At 52.2% G+C, this 23,870-nt stretch overlaps 6 protein-coding genes and 1 non-coding gene across 7 annotated transcripts; 2 read left to right on the top strand and 5 right to left on the bottom strand.

Annotated features, from left to right (window-relative positions):
* Positions 1–150: 150 nt before the first annotated feature.
* QC762_605520 (uncharacterized protein) lies at positions 151–2,360 on the top strand (the record flags this gene model as incomplete). Its single annotated transcript, XM_062892242.1, has 2 exons — positions 151–889; positions 966–2,360. The coding sequence occupies exons 1-2, from the start codon at positions 476–478 to the stop codon at positions 2,358–2,360; spliced, it is 1,809 nt and encodes a 602-aa protein (XP_062740331.1). The 5' UTR covers positions 151–475.
* Positions 2,361–2,887: 527 nt separating this feature from the next.
* Positions 2,888–6,172, bottom strand: QC762_605510 (uncharacterized protein; the record flags this gene model as incomplete). The annotated part of the gene is made up of 1 exon (XM_062892241.1): positions 2,888–6,172. The coding sequence occupies one exon, from the start codon at positions 6,170–6,172 to the stop codon at positions 2,888–2,890; it is 3,285 nt and encodes a 1,094-aa protein (XP_062740330.1).
* Positions 6,173–6,580: 408 nt separating this feature from the next.
* On the bottom strand, positions 6,581–6,652 carry QC762_0091860. The gene has a single exon. It is a non-coding gene; the product is annotated as a tRNA-Trp (tRNA).
* On the bottom strand, positions 6,633–10,130 carry GUT2 (mitochondrial glycerol-3-phosphate dehydrogenase). Its single transcript, XM_062892240.1, has 3 exons — positions 9,479–10,130; positions 7,250–9,414; positions 6,633–7,194 (listed from the first exon to the last, which is right to left on the bottom strand). The coding sequence occupies exons 2-3, from the start codon at positions 9,132–9,134 to the stop codon at positions 7,040–7,042; spliced, it is 2,040 nt and encodes a 679-aa protein (XP_062740329.1). The 5' UTR covers positions 9,135–9,414; positions 9,479–10,130; the 3' UTR covers positions 6,633–7,039.
* Positions 10,131–10,624: 494 nt separating this feature from the next.
* Positions 10,625–11,887, bottom strand: cox5 (Cytochrome c oxidase subunit 5B, mitochondrial; the record flags this gene model as incomplete). The annotated part of the gene is made up of 3 exons (XM_062892239.1): positions 10,625–11,130; positions 11,201–11,394; positions 11,662–11,887. 3 exons carry the CDS (start codon positions 11,885–11,887, stop codon positions 11,044–11,046), a joined length of 507 nt encoding a protein of 168 aa, XP_062740328.1. The 3' UTR covers positions 10,625–11,043.
* A 571-nt stretch (positions 11,888–12,458) lies between these two features.
* Positions 12,459–12,883, bottom strand: QC762_605470 (uncharacterized protein; the record flags this gene model as incomplete). Its single annotated transcript, XM_062892238.1, has 3 exons — positions 12,696–12,883; positions 12,581–12,644; positions 12,459–12,531 (listed from the first exon to the last, which is right to left on the bottom strand). The coding sequence occupies exons 1-3, from the start codon at positions 12,754–12,756 to the stop codon at positions 12,459–12,461; spliced, it is 198 nt and encodes a 65-aa protein (XP_062740327.1). The 5' UTR covers positions 12,757–12,883.
* On the top strand, positions 12,629–19,731 carry QC762_605460 (uncharacterized protein; the record flags this gene model as incomplete). Its single annotated transcript, XM_062892237.1, has 2 exons — positions 12,629–17,751; positions 17,807–19,731. Exons 1-2 carry the CDS (start codon positions 13,125–13,127, stop codon positions 19,729–19,731), a joined length of 6,552 nt encoding a protein of 2,183 aa, XP_062740326.1. The 5' UTR covers positions 12,629–13,124.
* Between the last annotated feature and the right edge of the window lie 4,139 nt (positions 19,732–23,870).

Here is a 23,870-nt window from a genome sequence, read left to right as displayed (position 1 = left end):
GGTGTGGCTGGTGCGCTCCGAAGGCTGGATGGAGACCCACCCTGCAGCGCGTGCTGCTTCTGTGACAGCGATTGGAAGCGCCAAGAGAGCTTAATTGGCGGGATTCAAAACCGCCGCGCGCTGCATACATAGGTTGCCAATTGCCATCGACTCAAATTCTGTGTGATTGGTGATTGCTTCAGGCTATCAAACACAACTCTCTCTCATTTTCCTGCCTCTGCTGCTTGTCAACCGAGTTTGCCATGATTACTTGAATCTAGTTGATTTTTCAACAACACACTCGTTTGATTGATTGATTTTTTTTTTTTTTTTTTTAACTTGCTTGTGACGTCTGTCAAGCCAAGTCCTGTACTTCCCACTCGCTTACGCCAACATCCCACGCCAACTGTCCAAGGATCCCGAGTACAGATATCGCTATAGATACGACTGAACAAAGTCCTTCTCTGTTCATACCTACACCAGACACCTGTGCGCGATGCCACACTCGACCTCGCACATGCGGGCACCGTCGCAGAACCGACTGTCCAACGCAAACGGTAGCCCGGCGCACAACGGTACAGAAAAGTTCCCCGACTTTGATGCCGCCCACGTTTTCGATTCGAGCGCGCCGAATGGAGGAGGAAGGCAGCAGCAACAGAATGGATACGGATACAGCAGGGAAAGTGCTACGCAACAACAACCAGAGCAACGTTGGCACGCCCACGCTCACGCCCGCCGCGACAGCAGAGTAAAATGGGCTCCCGGCGCCGCCTCCTCTCACGCATACAGCCATGCCAGGAAAAGGAGTAGCATCAGCACTGCCATCCACCGCATGCGCTCCGGGAGTATGAGCCAAAACGCCCACGAGATAGCCGACGCCCTCCGCGCTCCAATATCATGGAAGCTCATTGTATGTCCAATGTCCCTTGTGTCCTCTTTTCCAGCTTGTGCCACCATGCTGATATGTCTTGTTGCCTGCTGTGTAGTCACTATGCATAATGTGGTACTGGTCCTCCGCCCTGACCAACACCTCCTCCAAGTCCATCCTCACGGCCTTTGACAAGCCCGCGACCCTTACCATCGTCCAATTCGGCTTTGTATCTTCCTACTGCCTCATCCTGTCAGGGCTCGCCTCCAAGTTCCCCAAACTACGAACCCTCGTCCCAGCTCTCAAACATCCCATCCGATACCCATCCCGGGATGTAATCCGAACCACCCTCCCCCTGGCCGTCTTCCAAATCGGCGGCCATCTCCTCTCCTCCACCGCGACATCCAAGATACCCGTCTCGCTAGTCCACACAATCAAGGGCCTCTCCCCGTTATTTACCGTCCTAGCCTACCGCTTCATCTTCGACATCCGCTACCCCCGCGCGACATACATCTCGCTCATCCCTCTCACCATTGGAGTCATGCTCGCCTGCTCCAGCAACAAGAGCCAATTCGGCGGCCAATTCCTCGGCATCCTCTATGCCCTCCTCGCAACCATCATATTCGTCACACAAAACATCTTTTCCAAGCGCTTGTTCAACGAAGCCGCCCGAGCGGAAGCAGAAGGGTTAGGAGTCCAGTCCAAGAAACTGGACAAACTCAATCTCCTCTGTTACTCCTCAGGCATGGCCTTCATCTGCACCCTCCCCATCTGGTTCTGGTCGGAAGGGTTCCACATCCTCACTGATTTTTTGTATGATGGTTCAGTCGACTTGACGGTCTCACCAAACAGCTTTGATCACGGACGGTTGACGGTCGAGTACATTTTCAACGGAACTTTTCACTTTGGGCAGAATATCCTCGCGTTTGTGTTGCTGTCTACTGTGTCCCCGGTTACGTACTCGGTAGCTAGCTTGTTGAAGAGGGTATTTGTCATTTTCATCACGCTGATTTGGTTCAGGAACCCGACGACGAGGGTGCAGGCCGTGGGGATTGGGCTGACGTTTTTGGGGCTGTGGATGTACGACCGGAGCAGTGAGAGGAATAAGGCAGATGCGAAGGCGAGGAGGTTGACGGGGGATAATTTGAAGGGGGTGGAGGGGGGGATTTTGCCTTTGAGTGTGAAGCATAATGGTGGCATCACGGCGTCGCCGCAAGAGATGAATGGGGTTTTTGGGAGGGGTGGGTATGGGTATACGAATGGGAGGGTGTCGTCTCCTAACCTCGTGCCGCCGGCTTCGAGCAGCGGGGTGGGGGTTGTTGTCAATGGCGACAGTAAGAAGTCGGATGATTATATTGCTGGGGGCAATGGGGGGAAGGGGAGGAACAGGGGGGCGAGTAATGCGGCCGCTGCCTGGCTGGCTCCTGGGACTAGAGCGGAGGAGACATGGCGGGCGGGGGATGGGGGGACGAATAGTGGTGGTGTTGAGGGGAGTTTGGTCGCTGCGAGGTGATGAAGATGATTAAGGGTTATGATGATGGGATGGGAATGGTTTTCTCGGCTCTTTTTTTTTTTTTTTTTTTTCTTTGGATTCATGATTGGGGTTGTAGAATTATTGTAGTCTTTTTTAGTAGCATTCATGCTTTTTTTTGTTCAGGTTCATGTATCTCTGGGGAATCTGTGCTTGAATTGCTGTTCCGGAAAATGGATGTTGGGTTTGAACGAGGTAAGAAAGCTTGACGGAGCTGTGTGCATCAGGGGTAGGTAAACCAATCTTATAACCAGGGTCGAACAAACACCGTGAGATCGAGTGTAGTCGTGTTATTTACAATTCCTCTGAATTGCAATATATACAAAGTTTCCCAATCCAATGCAGCAAATTGTATATATATACTTTTCAAACTTTTCCGCTTTCCCCCTGATTCCTTTGCCGTACCCTATGCCACCGTTCCCCCCATTTATTTATACCCTTTTTTGTTACAGCTATTCATACAGTCACCCCCTCGCTTTTGTCTTGTTCAGATCAACCAATCCCCTGATCTAAACCCCAGTAACAACCTGCCTAACCCTAACCTCCTCCGTCCCCACCACCTTCCCATCCCCCACAACCTCAAACCCCATCCCCCTCTTCTTTTTCTTCCTCCTCCCCGAATCCCCATACTGCTCATCAAACTTCCTAATCGCCTTCAAACTATCCATATCCTCCGAAATACTCGCGCTAATCTCCCTCAGCCCCTTCTCAAAGTGCTTCCTCGTCAGCACCCTCTTCTCCGGATACTCATAAACCTCCTCCACTTCCCCCTCCCGCACCCTCTTCTCGGGAAACACTGAAACCTCCTCCACTTCCCCCTCCGCCTTCTCCCCTTCCGGTAGCTTAGCAGCCCGTTCCCTCTCCCAAGCCTCCTTATCCCTCACCTCCTGCCTCACCGCCTCCATCGCCGCCGACACACACAGATTCTTCAGGTCAGAGCCGGAATACAAATCCGTCTCCTTCGCCAGTTGGGCCAGGTCGACATCCTCTGCGAGTACCTCCTCCTTTAGCATAACCCCCAGGATCTTCTCCCTCTCCGGGCCGAGGGGCAGGTCAACTAGTATCTTCCTCGGCAGCCGCCGCAAGACCGCCTCGTCGAGGTCAAAGGGGCGGTTGGTGGCTACCATTATGAAGGCGCGCATGTCAGACATTCCGTCCCATTCTCGAAGAAACTGCGTGATTGTTTCCCGGTGGGCGGTTCGACCAGGTGTGTTATGCCTCGCACCCAACAAGGCGTCGGCTTCATCAAGGAAGATGACCATGGGGGCTAACTTGCGAGCGAGAGAAAAGATCGCACGGACGTTCTTCTCTGATTGACCCAGCCACATGTCGTTGATGGACGCGGCGGAGACCTCAAGCATGTTTGCGCCCGATTCTTTGGCTACCGCTTTGGCAAGGAGGGTCTTGCCTGTTCCCGGGGGGCCGTAGAGCAAGCAACCCGGGATGCGCTCAGTCTTGAGCACGCCATAAGTAAAAGCTTCTGGGCGGGTGAGGGAGAGGGAGGTGAGTCCGATGAGGGATTCTTTTGTCTCTTGGGGGACGATGATGTTGTCAAACGTTGTGCGGATGTCCTCCGCGTTGATCAGGCCAGAGGCGAGCTTCTTCTCGTGCTGGTCGAGGTCCTTGGACAAGAGACCGCCCGGAAGAGTCCCTGATGGGCCGTTGGACTGCTGCCCAAACTCGTCTGGGGGACCCCCAGAGAAGAAATTGGGCATTTGAGGCGACCGTGGTGTGAAGAGTGGCGAGTAGTAAGGTGGCTTGACGGCAGGGACAATCTTTTTCCAATGCTCATCCCTTTCAGACATAAAGTCCAAGACATGCTTCAGATGATCGAATGAAAAGCGCTTGAGACCCGGCTTCCTAACCCCAACGAGCAAGGTGGCGACCCGATATACCCACTGGGCATCAAAAACATGCTGTTTAAGCAGGTTCACAAGCCTCTTGTCCTTCTCGGTTCCTGTCCAGTTCATGTATAACAAAGGCTCGTTCCGGAGTAATTGCCTGTGGAAGATGACATCGGCATCAGCACCCATCATGGCTTGCACCATCTCCCCGATGTTCATCAAGTTGTCCAGCACATTCTCCGAAGCTCCCTCCTCGTGTTGATGCTCGTGAGAATAAAACGGAATGATATGCGTCCCCTCACGGCCAATCTCTGCAATTTGATCCCGCCACTGCCCCCCCGAGTTCTTCAACTCGCTCGCCGAAGAAGCCACAATCACCGCCCTCCTCCCATTATGCCACATCCGGTCAACAATCGTCCTGATCTTGTTCAGAAGCGAGCTCTGCAGCGCCCCAATCTCGACATAATCATGAATATGCACAATCAGATCCCTCGGCTCCGTCTGCCCACCTCTCATCCCCCGTTTGACATCCGCCGCCTCGATCAACGCACTCAGCGCATTCGTAAGCTTGAGATCATCCCACTTCCCATCCAGTCCCATCCCCGCCGTGCTCTCCCCCCTCGAAGAAAAATACGACCTCAACCTCGAAGGCAAAGCAACAGCCACCATCCCCGCCATCCCCCCTTCCTCCCCTTCCGCATCCGCCCTCGCCACAGTCCTCCCGTTCATCTCCGCGGCCGCATACCCCAGCATCGACAACGACCCCCGATTCAGATACAAATTCTGCCCCATATGCTTCCCCAGCATCCTCCCCAAGTCCATCGCACTCAGGTGCACCACATCCGCCGCGAGTTCAGTCGCAATATCATCCACCACCTCCATCGGAACCGCCATCCCCTTACGATTCAAAACCGTGAAAAGCTGTACTGGCCTCCGCGCCTCACTTTTCATCCCGCCCATTCCCGGCGGCGGCGGGGTATGCAACTGCGACCTCACCGCCGCAAGCAACTCCCTGCAAACAGAATACTCCGTCTCGGGCTTTTTAGACAACGGACTCTCAAACAATAAACTTTTCACCGTCTCCCCCCCATGCGCCTCAAGATACTCCCCCGCCTCCTTCTGCAACCTCCCCTCCTCCCAGCTCACAAGCCGTTCATACTGATCCGTCACCAACTCCCTCAGCTCCCTCACATCAAGCACCTTCTCGGGCGTATCCGTCGGCTTATGCCCCAAGGCAACCACCTGCAAGAAGGCGGCATTGTACACCCTCTGAAACCTCCCCACCAGCCTATCCAGCACCTCCTTATCCCCCGCCAGTTCCACCATCCTTGACTTGTAGTACTCGGCTGCTTTCTCCGACAAGGCCTGCTCGTTGATCTCGGCTTCTGTTTCGGACAGTATGCGCTCTTGGTCCTCGCTTAGGAGGGGGAAGAGTAGCGTATCGAGGGATCCGAGGGGGCGGTCTTCATAAAGGGAGACATTGTTCTCGAGGAAGAACTCGTCTGGTTCGAGCTGAGGGATTTCCTCGACGCGGGGGATGCGGTTTGCGCGGGCGCGAGCGGAGCCATACCCGGAGGTGCGGAGTTGGGCTCTTTTGGCGGCTGCGGCGATAGTTGCTGCGGAGGAGGTTTCTGGCGCAGGGGCGGACTCAGTTTCGGTAGGTTTGTTGTTTTCGGGTTGTTGCTCGGGTTTGTTCTTGTCGCTGGTGGTGTCGTTCTTGGGGGGGTTCTCCTCTGTTGCTGCTGGAGGAGGGTTGTTCTCTCCATCTTCGGGCCTGGCGAGAGAAGAAGGGGAGGTATGGAACCCCCTCTTTACTGTCCGATGCGGTAACGCTCCATGATGCTGGATGTGAAATGCGGAGGCGGCGGCAACGCGGGGCAGTACTTGTCGACTTGGAGCAGCAACACCAGCCTTTGCCGACAGGAGGGCTCTCGCCCCGGCGACAGGCATGGGAGGTGGGAAAAGTTATTTTTTTTTAAAAAAAAGAAGAAGAAAAAAGGGAAAGGCTTAGTTGACCCTCGGTGCAGACGTCATGCGGTTCGGGCAGAAAGAATAGTCGATGTAAAAAAGGTCCAATTGGGCTTGATATCGTGCTATATTGGCGGCCGGGTTAACTGGTGGCTAACCGTTATACACCAGAAAAACTAGTGGCTATTATCGAGGCGAGTGCCGTTGAGGGAAAATGGATTGTTGCTAACGGCGGATATCTGAACTGCTGCTGCAGAGAAAGCTCCGGCAGGTGGTGGTTGATGTCAAAATGGCCGTTGCCAGCCGCGAGAGCTTTTGTCTTTTCGGATGGTGGGGCAAATGCCAAGAATTCTATCTATATTCAGATTCCTTTCCGGAATATCATCAATTGGCCTCGTGGCGCAACGGTAGCGCGTTCGACTCCAGATCGAAAGGTTATCCGTTCAAATCGGGTCGGGGTCATGGATATATCATCTTTTGTCATTTTTGACCCTTGAACCCCCTTGCGTCAGTCATACCATTCTTTTTTGCTATTCATTGCCTATATCTCAACTAAATACACATTGGCATCTGCAACAGCCTCAAAATCATCAATATGTCCAAGCACACATTACCACTACCAGACATATTCATACTCTCCTACCCGAATGCCGAACAAATACCTACGGTGATAAATAAACCAGCCCTCTCATGACAAGAACCCATCTATAAGACAACGCCATTGTGCCCCTTTGCCCTCAAGAAACGATGCCTGCTATGCAATATCCAGTCCAGTAATACACAACCCCCAAGCAAATCATCAATCTGGACAAAAGAGGAGACCTCCTGTTTTAGTGGCCAACATCTATCTCACTGGTTATCCCCCTCCGGCCCAGGCTTGTCATGTCGCGAATACATCCTCCACTCAAGCAGACTCTTGAAGTCAATCTTGCCCTGCTCGACCTGCTTTCGTGTCGCTGACAACAATGGCTGAGGGAGGCCCATGGACTCGAGGAATTTCACAGCTGTTCACACATGTTAGCAACCATATCAATAGACCCCTTATTCTGGAAGACTTACTCTCTCTCCATTCAAGATCCATTCTCTTCTTGCTCCACCCCAGTTCATCAGCCATGATGTCAATGATCTTCGGCAGCGCCTCCAGTGAAGCTTGAGCGTTCAAGAAGGCCAGCCTCATCCTCCTCGCCAGCACATCCACCGCCGTCTGCGCAAACTCGTGACGAACAGCGTACCTCACCTCGCCATCCACAAAAGGATACAACTGTGAGATCCTTTCTCCCCTCGCCGGGAATCTCTTGTCCGTCGGTCGGCACAGCGAAGCGACTGTCCAGGCTCTGTCACCATAGCTTTCCGTCAGGTGCTTGGCCACCTCTGTTTCGACGCCAAAGTGCTGAATCAAGTGGATGAACAATGTTCGTGACCAGCCGTGGGCACCAACGAGCCTCACCCGGTGAGTCTGGCAAGTCCCATCAAGTGTAGCATCATCTGTGACATGCTCCGTCCCGCTGATCATCGGGGGGTTCGTGATAGGCTTTGGCTTCAGCCCAAATTCCCTGATCGCCGCGTCCACACACTCCTCGGCCATCTGTCGATATGTCGTCCACTTTCCGCCGGCGCAAGTCACAAGCCCGCTCTCACTGATGTCAATGAGATGATTCCTCACCAGCGACTCCGTGTTCTTCGCCTTGGGGTCCTTCACCAACGGCCTCAGCCCAGACCAAGCAGCCAAAACATCCCCCCTCCTCACATTGATATCCGGCGAGAGGTAATGACTAACCTCGTTCAAAATCCACTGAATCGACTTTTCATCCGGCAACGGATCCTTGGTAATCTGCGCCGGCTCGTCCGTCGTTCCAGCAATCGTATTCCCCTGCCACGGCAAGAAGAAAATAACCCTCCCGTCCGACGTCGACGGATCAATCAACCCCATCTTCCCCGGCGAATAATACCCCGGCAAGATGATATGCACCCCCGACGCCGGCGCCACAATCTCCTTACACCCAGGATCATCCATCTTCCTTATCCCATCCGTAAACGGCCCCGTACAGTTGATAACACACTTGGCCCTAATATTAAACCTCTCCCCTTGCTTCCCATCCCTCTCCCCAATATTATCCACCACCTCCGCCCCCGTCAACCTCCCATCCTCCCCCTTCAACAACCCCTTCACCTCCAAATGGTTCACCACCGTCGCCCCATACAACCCAGCCGTAACCCCGATACTCACATTCATCCTACTATCATTATGCGCCCCATCATAATAAACCAACGCCCCAATCAACCCCTCCTGCTTCAACATCGGAAAAGCATCAATAGCCTTCGACCTCGTCAAAAAATAACTACTCTCAATCCCCTCACTCCCCGCCAAAAAATCATAAAACTTGGTCCCCGCCCAATAGTAAGGCACCTTCCACCACCTGTCCAACGGCAGCATAATCGGCAACCACATGCTCAAATGCGGCGCCGTCTGCAAAAAATACGTCCTCTCCTTCAACGCCTCCCTGACAAGCTCATACTGCGCCCAGTCCAGATTCCAAACCGCCTTCTCCAGATACCTCACCCCGCCATGAACAAGCTTTGTACTCTTCGAGCTCGTCCCCGAGGAAAAATCATCCCTTTCAACAACAGCCACTTTTAACCCTCGGGTCGCGGCATCAAGAGCCACGCCTGACCCGGTGGCTCCCGCGCCAATGACGAGAATGTCATACTCTTCTTCCGTGTTGGATCGCTTGAGGTCGTTGATCTGCTCCAGCCTGGACTTTAGTTTTGGAAAACGGGGGAGCTTGAACGTGCCGTCTGCGCCGAAGATGGGGGGTGGCACGACGGGGCCTTCGTAGCCAGGGATGTTGCGAGGTCGGTACATGTAATACAGTGCGCCCGAGGTGGTGGCCAGCAGCGCGAGGGGGGGGAGGGCCCTTTTGGCGCTGCGGGTGAAGCGGGACATTTTTGTCGTTCCGTATGCGCGGCGGGGGGCGATTTAACAAAGAAACAAGGGGATATTTAGGAATTTCGTCCCCGCGAGGGAAAAATAGGTGTAGTGGGAAAAGTTCGTGAAGTTCGGTAGGTATAAGGGGGTAAGGTAGTAAGTAGGAGGCAAGAGTGAGAGAGACAGTTCAGACGACGGCGCCGTCTCCACCAATGACGCAACCAAGATCAACAGGTTCGTCTGTCTGTTTCGTCCTAGGGTAGTCAAAAAGATATTGTTCCCTGGCTTTTTAAAAACCCTCAGCAAGAGTTAGTTAGCCCTATGGCCAAAAAAAAAACCCCTTCATCATCACCAGGACATACCTTTTTTCCCGCAGGGCAGTCCCCAATTGTTGCACAAAATCCCAAAAGTTTGTGTAGCCTGCGAACGAGAGCAAGATCAACCACCACCTCTAGCGTCGATCTTAACAAAGAAAGGTTGCTTGCTTCTTCAGCCCCAACTCTCAAAATAAGAAAAAGCCATGTTTATGAGAGACATTTTCTTTTTCTATCTCAAAAAGATCCCGTCTTTTGGCATGTGCAAAAAACAAAAACAACAAAAAGGGTAAACTCCCCTTCCCTGGCTTCCCGGAACACCCCCCACGTCTGGTTCGCCAATCGCTGGTTGAATTTCAGCACCGTGGCTTCCGGCAGGGGGGGTTGTAAATGATTTTTTTCCGCCAATGATCCTCTTGAATTGTCTGAGGCTGGGAAAGGTTACAAATCCTTTTTGACGTGCTGCACCATGTGGTATTCAGCCGGGATGCACGCCCTTGCCGTCGAAGGTGTTAAATGGCATTTTTAACAACCCGAGTCTCTTCTGACTTTTATCAATATTCTGTGGAAATATCCCAGAGAGGGGTTGATGATGATGATGGAGGGGCTGCTGCCGAGTGGTGGTGACCAAGAAAGAACGCGGGGTTGGTTGGTTCGTGCTTGGAAAGCTATCTCAAAGTGAGTTAGGTAGCTAGCTGGTGGTGTTCAGTGAGCTATCACATGAAAGAAAGCTGTTGTAAAATTGTGTGACCGTCAAATGGCAATAGTGTCCGCTTACACACACACACACACGAGGCTACAGTTGCGGTTGTGTAGCTAGGGGATGTAACCCTGAGACCTATACTCGGGATACGAGCAGATAGGTAGCCATCAGTATGTCTATGGGCAGTTATGGTGCCGTTCTCAATCAAGGTCTACCGACAAACAACATTACTACTATAATCCTTGCTATGAACTTAAAGGATGAGATAAACTTACTTGAGCGTATCGTATACAGGGGCAAACATAGATGCCACCTGGCATGCTCTACACCAGCACGACCAGGTATGCAGCAGCTAATATCGAGGCGAAGAATAGCTATCACCCCTCACTCGACATCACGGTTCCCAGTACACTTCCCCGGAGCCTCTCTCAATCCCTTACTCAAGCTTTATCCGAGCCTCAAGCATGTGATATCATGCCATTGGTGTGTGTGGTGGAGAGTGGATCGCCTTTCCCGGACCCGTCAAAATCCATTGATATGGGCGTCCTTGCTAACTCGCAGCCATGACCTCATCTTCCACAAGGAGCTCATACCCTGCCACGAGAGCAGGGCGAATATGGAATTCTGCAAACATATATTGAGTTGGGTCATCAACAATTTTCGGGGTATGAGATATGAAAACAGACCACCACAGGAAATCCACCGTGAAATAGGACACGATGTCGCATTGTCAGCATTGTACAGTATTTACACCCCCATCCAGTTTTTAGCACCAGTAAGCTCCAATGCTCCGCCCCCCTTCTCAATGTTCTTCTCCCTAGACTCTTCTTCAGAATCGTGATATCCAGGCATATTTGCCTGGTGAGTAGTAGTATTGCGTCTAACGACAAAAGAAACCGGACCTGTTGATTTAAGCCTTTGATGAGGGGGACTGGATGTGGCCCTTGCCTTTGTAGCCCTCGGACGAGATACCGGTCAAGGGGTCGGAGTTTTGAGCCTGGGAGCAGCAATTGTATGTCAGCATATCTGTCCATCCGAGTCCCAAGCCAGTTTGATATTGTACGCACCTTGAGGTACTCGTTTGTCGCCTCCTGCCACTCCTTGGTCATGGTCGCGGGGGCGGGCTTGGCGAAAGCGCGCATGGTGCCGAAGATGGCAGCGCTGACGCCGAGACCGATAACAGTGTAGAGGAAGACCTTCTTACCCTCACCCTGGGGAGGTTCGGTGCGGGGGCCCCAAGGACCGAAAGCGATCCAGTAGGCTGAGCTCGAGTTAGCTTCTGTCTGGTTCCATGACATATTGGTCGACGATAAGGGCCGAGAGCGGGGATGTGGTGGTGACGGCAGTGCAGCCCAACAAGCTCCTTGAAGCTTCCCAAATTCCCAGCAAGCTTCCCATACTGCCGCTTCCCATCCCTATCAATTGTCCCCAGCTGCCCCATAGCTCCAAGCCCCTATCGCGAGAGCTTCATGTGTGTTCGGCGGCGGTGGTATTGATGATGATGAAAGTCTTGGCACCCGCAACTTACCGGCCTTCTTCTCCGCAATGGTAAGCTCAGCCCAGTTACCCTTCATGCGGTCGCGCAGAGACATCCAGAGCTCGGCCTGCTCCGCAGGGGGAATGGCCTCCCATCTCTTCTCGATGTTGGCCAGCGTAGGGTTGGAGATGGCGTGTGTGGTGGCAGCACGGCGGCCGAGGGCCGCGGTAGCCGGGCGGCTGGCGCGCACAAGGGCGTTGCGGACGGCGGAAGACATGGTGATGGTATGTGTGGTATTACGGTCTATTCGAAGAGGTCGGACGGGGCGAGAGTAGGAAGATGGAAATTCGACGCTGGTGGGGGAAAGGAGATGGGTCTAATTGGGTAACCGGCGCGGCGTGCGGCCTGGAGCTCCTTCGTCGACGTTGTTTTGTGTGATGTGTGAAGTCATGCACAGACGAGCTTTTTTTCGGGCAGATGGCCTTCCAGTTCGGAATTCGAAGTGGTCTGATTGGGGGCCCTGGTCCTGGACTCCCCGCTTAATTGCAACTAACAGGGCTCTTGGCATTTTCCGCCCCGCCCGAGGAGGGGAATTGACGTAACGAGGTGCCATTTGCACTGTGACGAAATCGATCCACTCAAATTCTGAGAGCTGCTCTTAACAAGTTCTGGAGCTAGCAACTCCAGCCAGCCCGCTAGACATCTCAAGAGGTTGCACGTTGGAAGAGAACCTTCTTGTTAAAGGAGAGCAAATGATGAGAGGAGGAGCTATTTGTCAAGGAGTATCTGTATAATTTATCATGAGATCTTTCGTGTCTGCCCTTCAGTCATTTCTCAACAAGTGCCCCTCATTGACTCGTTGACTTCTTGTCCTCTTGACTAGCAGTCTTCTTCTGAGCGTCTTGGTTCTCCAAAGTTTTACTATTAACATGAGCATTGGTCAATCACACAAGTTCTCCTGGTCCCATACCTGAGATATGTTCCGTCTGCTTTCTCCTTGGCTTCTTTCAAGCTCGGGTTGAATGTGTAGTATCCTATTGTTTCTTAGTCCGATGTTATGCTTTCATCAAATCAGAACGCCCTACCATTTGCTATCCCGAGGGCCACCACCGCAGCGATTGTAAAGAATTTCCCTTGGGCGCCCATGTTGGCAATAAGTTGTGGCTGAGAATGGCTCTTCACCACCACTATGAATGGATCAAGATCGGTTTTGCATGTCAACGGAGTGGCCTCTCGCCAAAAAAAACGGACGGTGTATATTGTGAGCGTAATTACGGGCCCAATACGGACTTGTTTCACCGTTTCTGCTACCAGCCCAAGTGCAAAACGGCACTCACAAACGCGGTGGCCAGTGCTGAGAGCCCCACCGTTGGCATCACGTCGCGTTTTGGGACCAGTTTACGCGTCTCATTCAACATTGATGAACGTGATCCGTACTTCAGTAACACTTGATGGTTTCCAGGGAGCAGAAGACCATGATGCATCAAATCCTACGGACATGACCATACGAAGCCATGAGAAACTGGAGGGAACTCGGAGAGGTACCAGACTCGGACGACGACAACTTCGATGACGACAACTACAGCGACCTCGAGATTCCTGACCTTGACCTCGGAACTAGTACCTCGACAGACATACCTGCAGATGCAGCAGCGACTACAGCCGTAGCCACCACAACGGTTGAACAACGTGCTGCCCAACCCCAGAAAAATGGTGATATTTGGGACTTTCCAGGCTCCTCGCCAGCCCCCGCGTCGTCTTTTGTTTTCCAAACACAAAAACTATCATCACCGATAGCGAAGCCAGCCCCCAAACCGAAGCCGAAGATTTCAATACCACTTCCTACCGCTCCGAACGATGGAACCTACCGAAGGCTTGAACCAGAGCACTCGCATGAGTCTACCGAGGCCATTACGAATCAACAAGAGTTCTTGGAGGACGAGATATCTACTGGCTATGTCCGAGTGACTACATCGTCCTCTCTTTCGCCGCTTTCTTCGCCTCCGAGCATCCTTTCCAGGACGCCAACCCCTCCCGGATCCCCGTTACGGTCCCATGCCGCTCCCAGTTCGCCACAAAACCGCGAAATACCGGCAGATGATGGCGATGAGCTGGCCCGGAGAACTGCTGTTCGGCTGGAGCGCTCTTTGAGACCACGAAAACCTATTCAGCAGCACCCATACATGATTGAAAATGTCCGGTACACAAGTTTCATGAAGTCACATGGCGTAAAACCCATCAGAGTTGAACAGGCGTCCCAGTCAGCCCGGAGGGCCGCCGACGAGGATGATTCTCAAGAGCAGGAGTACCAAGCTGAGGAGGACAGTCAGGAGGCCAGTGGACGAGGTCTGCTTCAAGATACCGAAGAAAGCGGCCCCTTGTTGTTTGACAATGACAACGATGAACTGGCTCTCTCTCCTTCTACATCAAAACCGTCTCCAACCCACCACTTGCCGACTAGTAGTCAGCAAACCCCCAGCACACAGACGGACGCCACCAGCCTTTCTAATGATGAGGAATTTCCGCCTCTGGACAGGCTTCAACCAGGCCCGAGGAAAAGGGGTCGGCCACGGAAGCTTAAACGTCAACTCTCCGGCCTGTTGTCCGCCAGGAAAAGGCTGAGGACTGTGCTGGACTCATCTCCTGGATCTTCACCTCAGCGGAGAGTGGTTCCACCTATCATTCTGCCGCCTGTGGTCTATGATGTATCATCGTCTCCTCCAGACATTAACAATAGATCTAGGACCCGTACTCCAACCCCCGGCTCTCCAATCATGATCAACGAGAATGACGAGGGCGAAGGCAGCGATGCTGAGTCAGTTCGCTCCCGACACAGCTCTGAGAGCGACTCCGATGTGATTCGCGAAACCAGCAAAAGAATTCGCGGGGTTCTTCCAGCCTCATGGTTGAGGTTGAATCAAGCAAATAATCAGCAGAAACCTGCTCGACAAGCACGACGAAGTCCTGAACCTTTGGTTGAGCAGCCATTCAGGAAGGGCGTGGCACTCCCGAAACCAAGTACTCAAAGTAGACCGCCTGTATCAACACAGTTCCCATTATTCGATGACTCGGATGATTCGGATAGCCCGCCGGCTCAAAGACCTACTTTGACAACGGAAAGGTCCTTGTCAGATACCGAGAATGTGTTGATCATCGAAGATGATGCAGGTTCCGTGATTGAGGAAGATTTTGTCGACTGGATGCTTCCCGGCAACAAGAGGCGATCCGGTTCTTTCAACACGTCCAAAAGGGCAAAGAAACAGAAAAGCACCACCGGAAAGTCTGTTTTCAAAGGGCTTCCTGGTCAACATATGCGGCAGCCCAGAATTACGCAGGCTCTTGGTCCATCGAGATCCTCACCCTCGACATATTCCAGAAAGGCGTCAGCGAAGCGAAGACGGGAAGGAAATGCTACTTCAGCGAAACACAGCACTCGAAAAAGGGCAGCAACACCGCCCTTGCTCAGTATTCTCGATGTTCTAGAACCCGATGCTCCCAAGTTTATCAAGATAGCTGCACGTACTGTCCGCAAAAGGCCAGATCTCGGAAAGGATAGTCCAACACAGAAGAGTATCCGCTTGGCCAACCGCAGGGACAATGTTGACGCACTGTCAACTCTTCAGGATTGGAAGTCTGGTAAGACAAAGCCTAGGGTTACGGCTCCGGTTGTAAGTCGAGCACCGCGACCGAAGCCCAGGCCAGCCCTGAGAGAAATCTCGAAAAACCCAACACCTAAAAGACCCCCTGCCTCTGGTACCCCTGTTTCTCGCAAGTTGATCAGGCAAAGTGGTTTTGACTCATTCGTGACGGTGGAATCTATTCCAGCACCTTGTGAGCTAGCTCGAACACCCTCCATCTCTCGACCCAAACCGCCACCAAGGAAAAATGTGCCAGATCGCGAGCCACAGTTCCGACCCGCTCAGTTGGAAGAAGATGAAGATGAGGATAAACGACAGCGACTAGCGGCCAGAAAGCGGAAACTTGATGCCTACTACAGAAGAGCTGGGGCTGTGTTGAATCTACCAGCAACAGATGGGCTTGGTCGGGCCTTGGGTGCGGATTTCACACTTCAAGAGCTGGCCCATCAAAGTGAAGATGAGACAACTGTTCCGGAACCTGCTCCTGGATCAGCAAGAACGCCTAAAAAGAGCTCAAAGTCGAGGTATCGGAAAAGGCAACGGCCGCAACAAATCGATACGGAAGCTCCCCAATATACCCTTGCAAATGATCCTTTACCTGCTGCTTTCGCCGTTGTTGAACAGCAACAGCAGCAGCAGCAGCAGCAGATTGATCAGGCGGCGAACAAGCTTCAGGGGTTGGGTCCATATGGCAGTCATTATACCCAGCACTTTGACATCTTCCCGCTTGACATGGGTGTGTTCTTCCATGAGAGCACACTCCTCGGCCGTGGATTTGTCCGAAAAGCAGTCGAGCCTTCACTAGCTGAGAGGATCCGCCACCAAAAGGCCTCCACCTGTTTCGTTTTTGACCAGCAGACGCTCAGGTGGAGCATCTGGAACGATCAGACCTCGTCGGAACTCGGAATATTGGTCGATTGGGTTTCTGACCAACTGGCAGCTGACCCGGCGGAAGCTGTTTTGGACGGGCAGAAGCCAGTTGAGGCGGCTGATTTCATTGTCAGGTACATCTTGGAGTCGATGAGCATTGACGATGAGCTTCGAGAAAAGGCTTTTGTGTCGCGATGTCTGGAAGTATTCAGCAGCTTCGTCACTCGGTGGGGGTCTGTCAACCTGGGCGATGTCCCTGGCCGAAACAAGATTGATAGCGTAGAGGTTGCATCTCGCTTTTGTGTGGCATTGCTCGCGGTGCGCTCGATATCCCGGGCGGGTGTCAACTTGATGCAAGCTATGAAAGTTGAGGATCTGCTCAAGAAGTTGGCTTCGGCCACTGTGACGCGTCTTTTGAACCTTGGGTTAGAAGACTTGCGGGACCTATATGGCGACTTGCAGCGTCTTTCATTCAGGGAACGCGGTGTTCGATCGGACCGTGTCCTCGTCCATTGTTGGGTGGTGTTGATGAGAGTGCTGGAGAACGCCAATATTCCAAGGAGTGGTTTCTGGGATATTGTCCACGCTGCCCAGCTCAGCAATGGGGCGGCGTCCGGTCAGGATGCGCAAGCCTTTGAGACCCTTTGGCGGGACATGTTTACCTTGCTGCCGCTGACTGAGATTGACGATTCCGGTATTCTCATTTCTGGCATGAGAAAGACAGCCCCTATCGAGGGTTGGCTACTGCCTCGCAAGCTCATGGACCGCGTCTTTGGGCTGTACAAGTCGAACCCTCGACAGCCACCCAGCTTCAACGAGTACTGCCGCGCTCTTGTGGCCAGATGTCACTTCCTGGTTCAGCAATGGGGTTGGCGGAAGTGTACTACTATCATTGGCACAATCTTCGACTTTTTCGGTTCGCAAAATTTGGAGAACCTCAGGAACGAGGAGGTGTACAAGTCTCCACAGTTTTTGGAGGAGCTTGATCGCAGTCCTTCACTCATGATAGAGCCAGATGACCGGTGCTTTCACATCTTCATCAAGCTGCTGGCCTTGGCTATTCAGAGGCTCAAGCAACTTGAACGGACAAACGATATTAGGAATCTTGTGGCCAGGACACTGCCGAACCATAACCGGCAGTACCTCAAGGAATGCACAATTCACCAGCATGATCTCGCTGCCCTCCGCAACCATCACGATCTCCTCTGCACCCTGTTCTGGGTTGCCCCGCCAGATCTACGGCCGGGTGTCCATCTTATCGAGAAGCTGGTCACTCCAGCAAGCGCTCACAAGGAGGCTTGCTTGATTAATGTTCGGGCCTGGAACCAGCTTGCTCGGTTCGTGATAGCCAAGAATGAAGGCCGTGCAGCATTTGAGCCGTTCAGGTCGTGGCGGAACAACGTGTTCAACCAAATCCTGGACCAGTATCTGTCGGCGGCCTCGGATATTGAGCAGCAATTCCGTGACCTGTCGAGCGAGATGATGGCAGGTATTACAAAGGAGATGAAGGATGAGATGATTGCCAAGAACAAGACTACGGCGTTGGATGTGTTGTTTGTTTGTCTCAAAGCCTCGTTGGATGTTTTGCAGCGGGCTCCTTCGCTGGAGGCAGCGATTTACGGGTTGAATACACGTAAGTTGGTTCGCTTGGTGGCTTCTTTGAGGTCTTGACTGACAGTTTTATCCAGCGCAATTACAAAAAACATTCACAAGCCTCGACTTCCAGACTCTTGGCGTTGACTGGGGCATTCTGCGTGTGGCTATCGACACCCTCGACCACTTCATGGGCCGTATTGATGAGGCGTCCGAGGAGCACTACTCGAGCGACTTTATGGAAGCAGAGAACGCAGACAGTGGTCACGTCGAGGAGGCTGTGTTGTGGATCAACGAGAACTTGACAAGAGACTTCTTCTGGATGGCCCGCACCGTCATGGGCCTCCCTCAACCAAAGTCTTTTGGGAGACAAACAAAACAGGCATCCTGCGTCGAAAAGGTCGTGACCGTAGGGGCAAGGGTTGCTTCCCGGCTCGTCAACAACCGGGTCACGCCCCTTTCGGCTTACTTCATCCCTGGGAAACACTCGATGTTTTCCGACCTGCCCAAGAGGTTGAACACCCAGGACAGAAAGTACCTGCCCCTGTTCATCGCCACCCTGCTCAAAAACTCCATCTTTGACTTTAAGGACCTCGGCCTCAGCATGCTAGGGTTATGGGTTCTCTCAGTCCTCAAACCCCACAGGTTCCTCTGCTACGAGAACTACCTCGCCGAGGTCCTCAAGACCCGGGGCTTCCCCTTCCTCGAACGGATCGCCGTCTCGGTCGGTTCCTCGCCAAACTACAACGCCAACCTAGATTACTTTGCCGCTGCAATCTACTACATGCGCAAAACCCTCCGAGAAGCCGGGCTCCAAAAAGCCAAAGAACATCGCGAGGAGTTCTCCAAGATCCTCCAGTTGGCTATGCAAAAAATCAAGGAAGACCTCGCCTTTCTCCGTCTAGACAACAACAACAACAACAACAACAACAACAGCCAGCAAGAACACGAGCGGTACATCTCTTTTGTTCGACAGGTGATCTCTCTGATCAAATCCCACGGCGTGGGGATCTGCCCCCCGGATCAGTTTTTTACTCAGCCAAGTCTGGATTACTCGCCTGGCTTGCAGGATCCCCAGTTGCACACCGCCGGTATCATTGCTTATGGTGTGCGGCTAGGAGAGAAGGATTCGACTGCGGTGCCGCAGCTGTTTCATTACCTGTGGAATAATTTCAAGGTTGCCATTGGGAATAACAGGCTTGAGTCGGAGACGACGATTCTCGCCAGGGCAATGACTGAGAATGGGCATGTTCGGTCGTTTATGCTGGAGTTTATGCTACCGGCTGTTGTGCAGGCTGCATGTCAGGAGGGCAACAGTTGGGTTTTGCTTGAGGTTTATGTCACTGCGCTGGGGGGTATCCTTTTGCCAGAGGGGCCCGGTTGTGCGAGGGAGTTTACGGGTGATGAGGATATTTCTCACGCGATCACACTTTTGGGATCGTTGGTGAAGATTGTCAAGTCGTTATCTAGCCAGACAAGACTTGAGCAGCGGCATGTTTTGGCTGTGCTGCTCAGGCTGGTTAATATGCTCAAACCTAGCCTGGTTTGTTACTTGTACAACTCGGCCAACTCAGCTGACGAGTTGGGGGAGGTGATGGAGGAGCTGGATGAAACATTAACAACCCTTACCTCCATGACCACTTCCCCGATGGGCTCAACATCGGTGTCGTCCTTGACAGTTGGGAGTAACCCAAGGGTAGGGATGTTCAGCAAGCAGATCGTCAATGACGTGAGAAGGGACTGGGTTGTAGTCGGGGAGGGGTTTGTGGAGGTGAAGATGGCGGGGTTGGGTGGTAGTGCGTTGGGGAGGACGCTGGGGGGGAGTAGTGGATTTACTTCTACGCAGGGGACGCAGCAGGGGAATAAACCGCAGGAGAGGAAGGGGGTTAGGTTTGTTCCGTTGGTGGAGGGGGTGGTGGAAAGGAGGGTTAGGGAGGAGGCGGGGAGGTGGTTGAAGGGAGTGGAAAGGGGTAGGGGTAGAGGGAGAGGGTTGGGGTGGGAGGGGGATTTGGTGTTTTAGGGATGGGACGGGGATATATAGAGGTGGGAGAAGGGTATAGAGTGAGTGGAGGTTAGAATTTAGAGAATATATACTACAAGATTACGGATATGGGTTCTTCTCTGAGTTTTATGGCGGGGTTGTGTACTTGGGTGGTGATGTTGGTAAGTATGGTAAGTATACTGACTACTCCGTCTTCTTCGTGACATGGGTAGAGTGAGATGTGTTGGGTGATGAAAGGCAGGCAGTAGGTAGTGGAAGAGACAAAAGTGCGGAATTATCCGGGGAATCCAAACTTTATTCGTTGGGGCTAGATTGTGAGAAGGGAGTGGAAAGAAATAACAACAGGGAATGGTGTTATTGTAGTCTTCGGAAGTCGAAAAGAGAAAGAGGGTCTGTGAAGGTTAGTAAGAGAGGATAGATAAGCTGCTATATCCTAGTCTAGCAAATTCCCTTTTTTTTTTTTTTTTAAAAGTTTATTCACCTCGTTTCTAATCCTTAACTGATGACATACCTACCTGATCGATTTACTATAAGCACATAAAAGGTCTAATCCATGACCGAGGAGCTCAGAACAGTGATGTCTACCTTCTCTATGACCGGACCATGTTTTAGACTCCCGATACCTAAGTAATAAAGTTCCGATGTAAATTATATCATACACCACGCGCCTCTTTCACAATTAGAAAATGCCTGAAGGATAGAAAGATCGTGTATATTGAGCAATTGGATAGGCAGGTAACATAAGATGGGTGAAATTTTGATGTTGATTCTCTCGGTTAAAAGTTAGGAATGGAAACAAAGTGGCCTCCAAAACAAGACTGGTAGATTCGACACCGACTACCTTAGTACCTATATAGGCAGTCTCAAGAGAGGGCCGGAAGATTCCTTGGCAAAGACCTATCTGCTACATCTTCACGTTCTGACGGCCATAAAGTATAACCTACCACTACCAAGTTGAGCCTGTCCCACGAGTTTCAGATAATCCGTAGTCCCCTACTGCCCACGTATCTTCTTCATATTCCTTAGAAACATACCACAAATGCCCGTTCTCTTCAACTCATAGCATCTCGACACCTCACCTTCCAGAAACCCCCTTTGCCCTTTTCCTGATCATGTCACAGCCAGCCAAACCCCCAATAATGACAGCCAAAGACGGACTCCAAGCCATGAGTAGCAGCCACATGTCTCACAAAGGGCCCTCCCAACGCCTTCCCATCCAGCCATCCCACAGCGACTTGCAGGCGTCTTGCATAACGATAGCACCAACACATGCCATCCATCTCCCATCCTGTGGCAACTGGTCTGGCAGGCATATAATCGCCGACCACTGATCCCACACTCGCCCCAATCTCATCCCGCTTCCCATCTCCGCATATTGCCCCGTCACTGTTGTCGCAGTCGTAACCCCCTTCTAGTCAAAGAATCTTGCTCTTCTCACTCGGATCCAGTCCCGCCTGCAATGCAAGATGTTACACGGACACGTCTCAAGTTATCCACCTTTTTTGCTCATCTTCTCCATCTGGCTCCATTGCGAACTGGCTCACCTTCCAACTAAAAGACCGATGCGAACAAAGGATCATATGAGTTGGACTCGTAACGAATAATGTCAAGACAAGGCAATATGCCCGTTGCTTCCTTCCTCCTCACTTCCTGTTCAACCTTCCCAAAAAACCCAAGCCAAGAGAAATTCCAAGCAAACACCCCCTTGTAATTGTCTACCTATCAAGGTCCTCAATGGCTCCATACAACAAGAGCAACCCCCCATCAAACCGTTACGATCTCGATCCTACCAGACAACAATAATCCGAGCAAAAGAAAAGTTCATCAAGGGTGCTTACCCACTGTCTTTGGTAACATGCTCAACACCTGTTAATTCACACTGTTCAAGATGCTTACCTCCCAACCTAGGCAATCTGCTCATTTCTTTTCAAGGCGATCGAAGGAACCTCGGTCATACGCATCCCATCACTGATCATGCACACAATCGCAAAACCTACCTCATATGTTCCCTCCGCATATGCCACCCTCCCCCAGAAGCAGATACTATCACATCTACCACCTCACAGACATAATCACATCCAAGATCGACATCCCCGGCCCCTTATCATCCTTTCTGTTGCCCCGCAAAAGACCCCCCCAAACCGAAGAAGATCGAACATAACCACGCGGCAGCCACCATCACGACTGTCACCCTCACCACCACCATCATGCATCCCTCTCCCCTTTCCACCCCAAAACAGTCCCCCAAACGATGATCTCTCCCTGCCTTGTTGTCTCCAATTCATCCAACCAACTCCCAGCTCCCATCCGCACCTATCACCACTGCACATCGCACGCCGTTCGTCCCCCCCCCCCCAACCTCCTAACCAATAGCCATGTTTACCAACATTCCTCCTATCAGTTCCCCCATACCCCCCTTCATCCAAAAAAGCACGTGTTCATCTACCGGTCCACACACGGCCAGTACGGCCCTTAACCTCCTTCCCAACCTGGAAACTCCCCTCCGCCGTCGCAGCAAGCAAGCAACCCCCGGGTCCGGTCTCTCACGAAACCAAAAAAAAAGTGACAGAATCTAACTTTCACATATGGGGCAGCAAAAAGTTCATCTGCGCCCTTGTTGCTCGAGCGCTTCAATTACCGAAACTTGTGAATCCCGTCTCCGATATATCACCACCACGGGGCTAGCGAGATGTTGGTACGGGGAGAGGGAGAGAACAACAAAACCCGTACCCATATATACCATCCTTTTGCGGCAGTCTACTAGTGTTGTAGGAATAGCTTGGCCTCATCATCGCTCTCTCTTCACAATGTAGTAATCCCACGTTCTCTGTCTCGTCTCCCATCACTGGATCGAGCATGGACCACATACCTACACGATAGGAGAGGTTCATCATCAAACATTGCCGAGTCGAAACATCTTGCTCACCTACGCTTGGGACCATACCAACCACTACCACCGAAACATCGACATGCGAAAGGGGTTCAACCGTGGCGAGCAACGGGATGCTACTCGGCCATTCCCCTTCCCCTTCCAGCCCTCCATCGAAAGCGAACAATATCGCAGCAAGGAAAATAAAATAAACGCATGATGATGCCATCTTGATCTACTGTTGCCCCCCGCCCGCCCTGCCATCGATGATCGGTGATTAGAGACGATGATGGCGAGCACGTGTCATCCTTTGACAATACGATGTGAATGATATGCACTTGCAAATACCAACAAACCGCAGATCAACCCGCCAAAAGGGCAGGTTCTCACACACTCACAACCGGCCGTCCATCTATTTTTCCCATTCTTCCAAGCCTCTTCTTCACTCTCAACCATGGTTCGGCATCATCCAGAGCAACCGTTGAGAAAGATGCAACTTTGCAAATCACTGCCCCGTGTCACATCAGACAAGACAGCACGTGTAAAGTGATATCACCGCCATTGTCATCCTCAGCACCACCCCAAACCCCCATTTCCCAAACTCCGAACCGGAGACGGTCAACCGAGAGAAGAAACCACCCCGCCTCGCTCGTAACTCCATTGCCCTCCGGATCACCTCCGGTTCGCCTGTTTTTCCTTCCCTTCTTTTCTTCTCTCTGGGACACTCCGAAAGGGCGAATCGAACCCCCCGCGCAGCCCCCCTACCCCCCGGATCCCCCCTTCCTAATCAGGAAGCTGGTAAACTTTCTCGGCTCCTCAACCACCAGCACCACCCCTCGCGGGGTTTTGATACAACACATAGATTGAAAACAAAGACAAACCAGCAGCGAGCGGCCCATAAAGTGGATAGCGCCAGTCATAATAGCCCAGCCCGCGGATGATGGCGGATGATGGCGAATGATACCCTTCCCCTTCCCCCCTATACCTGGTGCGCATTATATAAGAGACCATTCTGGATCACATCCAAAGACAGAGCCAAAAAGCACGCAGATCGCTTGAGACACCTGGTTTCCGGGGGAAGCATTGCAGCTCGACAAAAACTCCACCAGAATCTCCTTGCTTTCTGTTTTTCTATTTGTGTGTGCGAAAAGTCTCTGCTCCGAGACAGGAGTAATTGTTGACTTGAATATGGTTCGAGACAGGCATTTGCAAACGGCCCTTTCCCCTACTACCAAAGGACCATTGGGCAGAATTGCCGAGGACGGCGGTTCGCGGTCAAAGGTCCCGA

The sequence above is a fragment of the Podospora pseudocomata genome, chromosome 6 (genome assembly GCF_035222375.1).
Source record: "Podospora pseudocomata strain CBS 415.72m chromosome 6, whole genome shotgun sequence".
NCBI classification, from domain to species: domain Eukaryota; kingdom Fungi; phylum Ascomycota; class Sordariomycetes; order Sordariales; family Podosporaceae; genus Podospora; species Podospora pseudocomata.
The sequence above is the reverse complement of the archived record's forward strand: the minus strand, read 5'-3'. Positions and strand labels throughout refer to the sequence as shown.

What these genes read in the sequence shown, in the direction of transcription:
- GUT2 (XM_062892240.1), bottom strand. Translation starts at nt 9,134, where the DNA reads ATGTCCCGCTTCACCCGCAGCGCCAAAAGGGCCCTCCCCCCCCTCGCG. An exon ending in GGATCTTGAATGGAGAGAGA is followed by an intron (nt 7,195 to 7,249) that starts GTAAGTCTTCCA and finishes ATGTGTGAACAG; the next exon opens with CTGTGAAATTCCTCGAGTCC.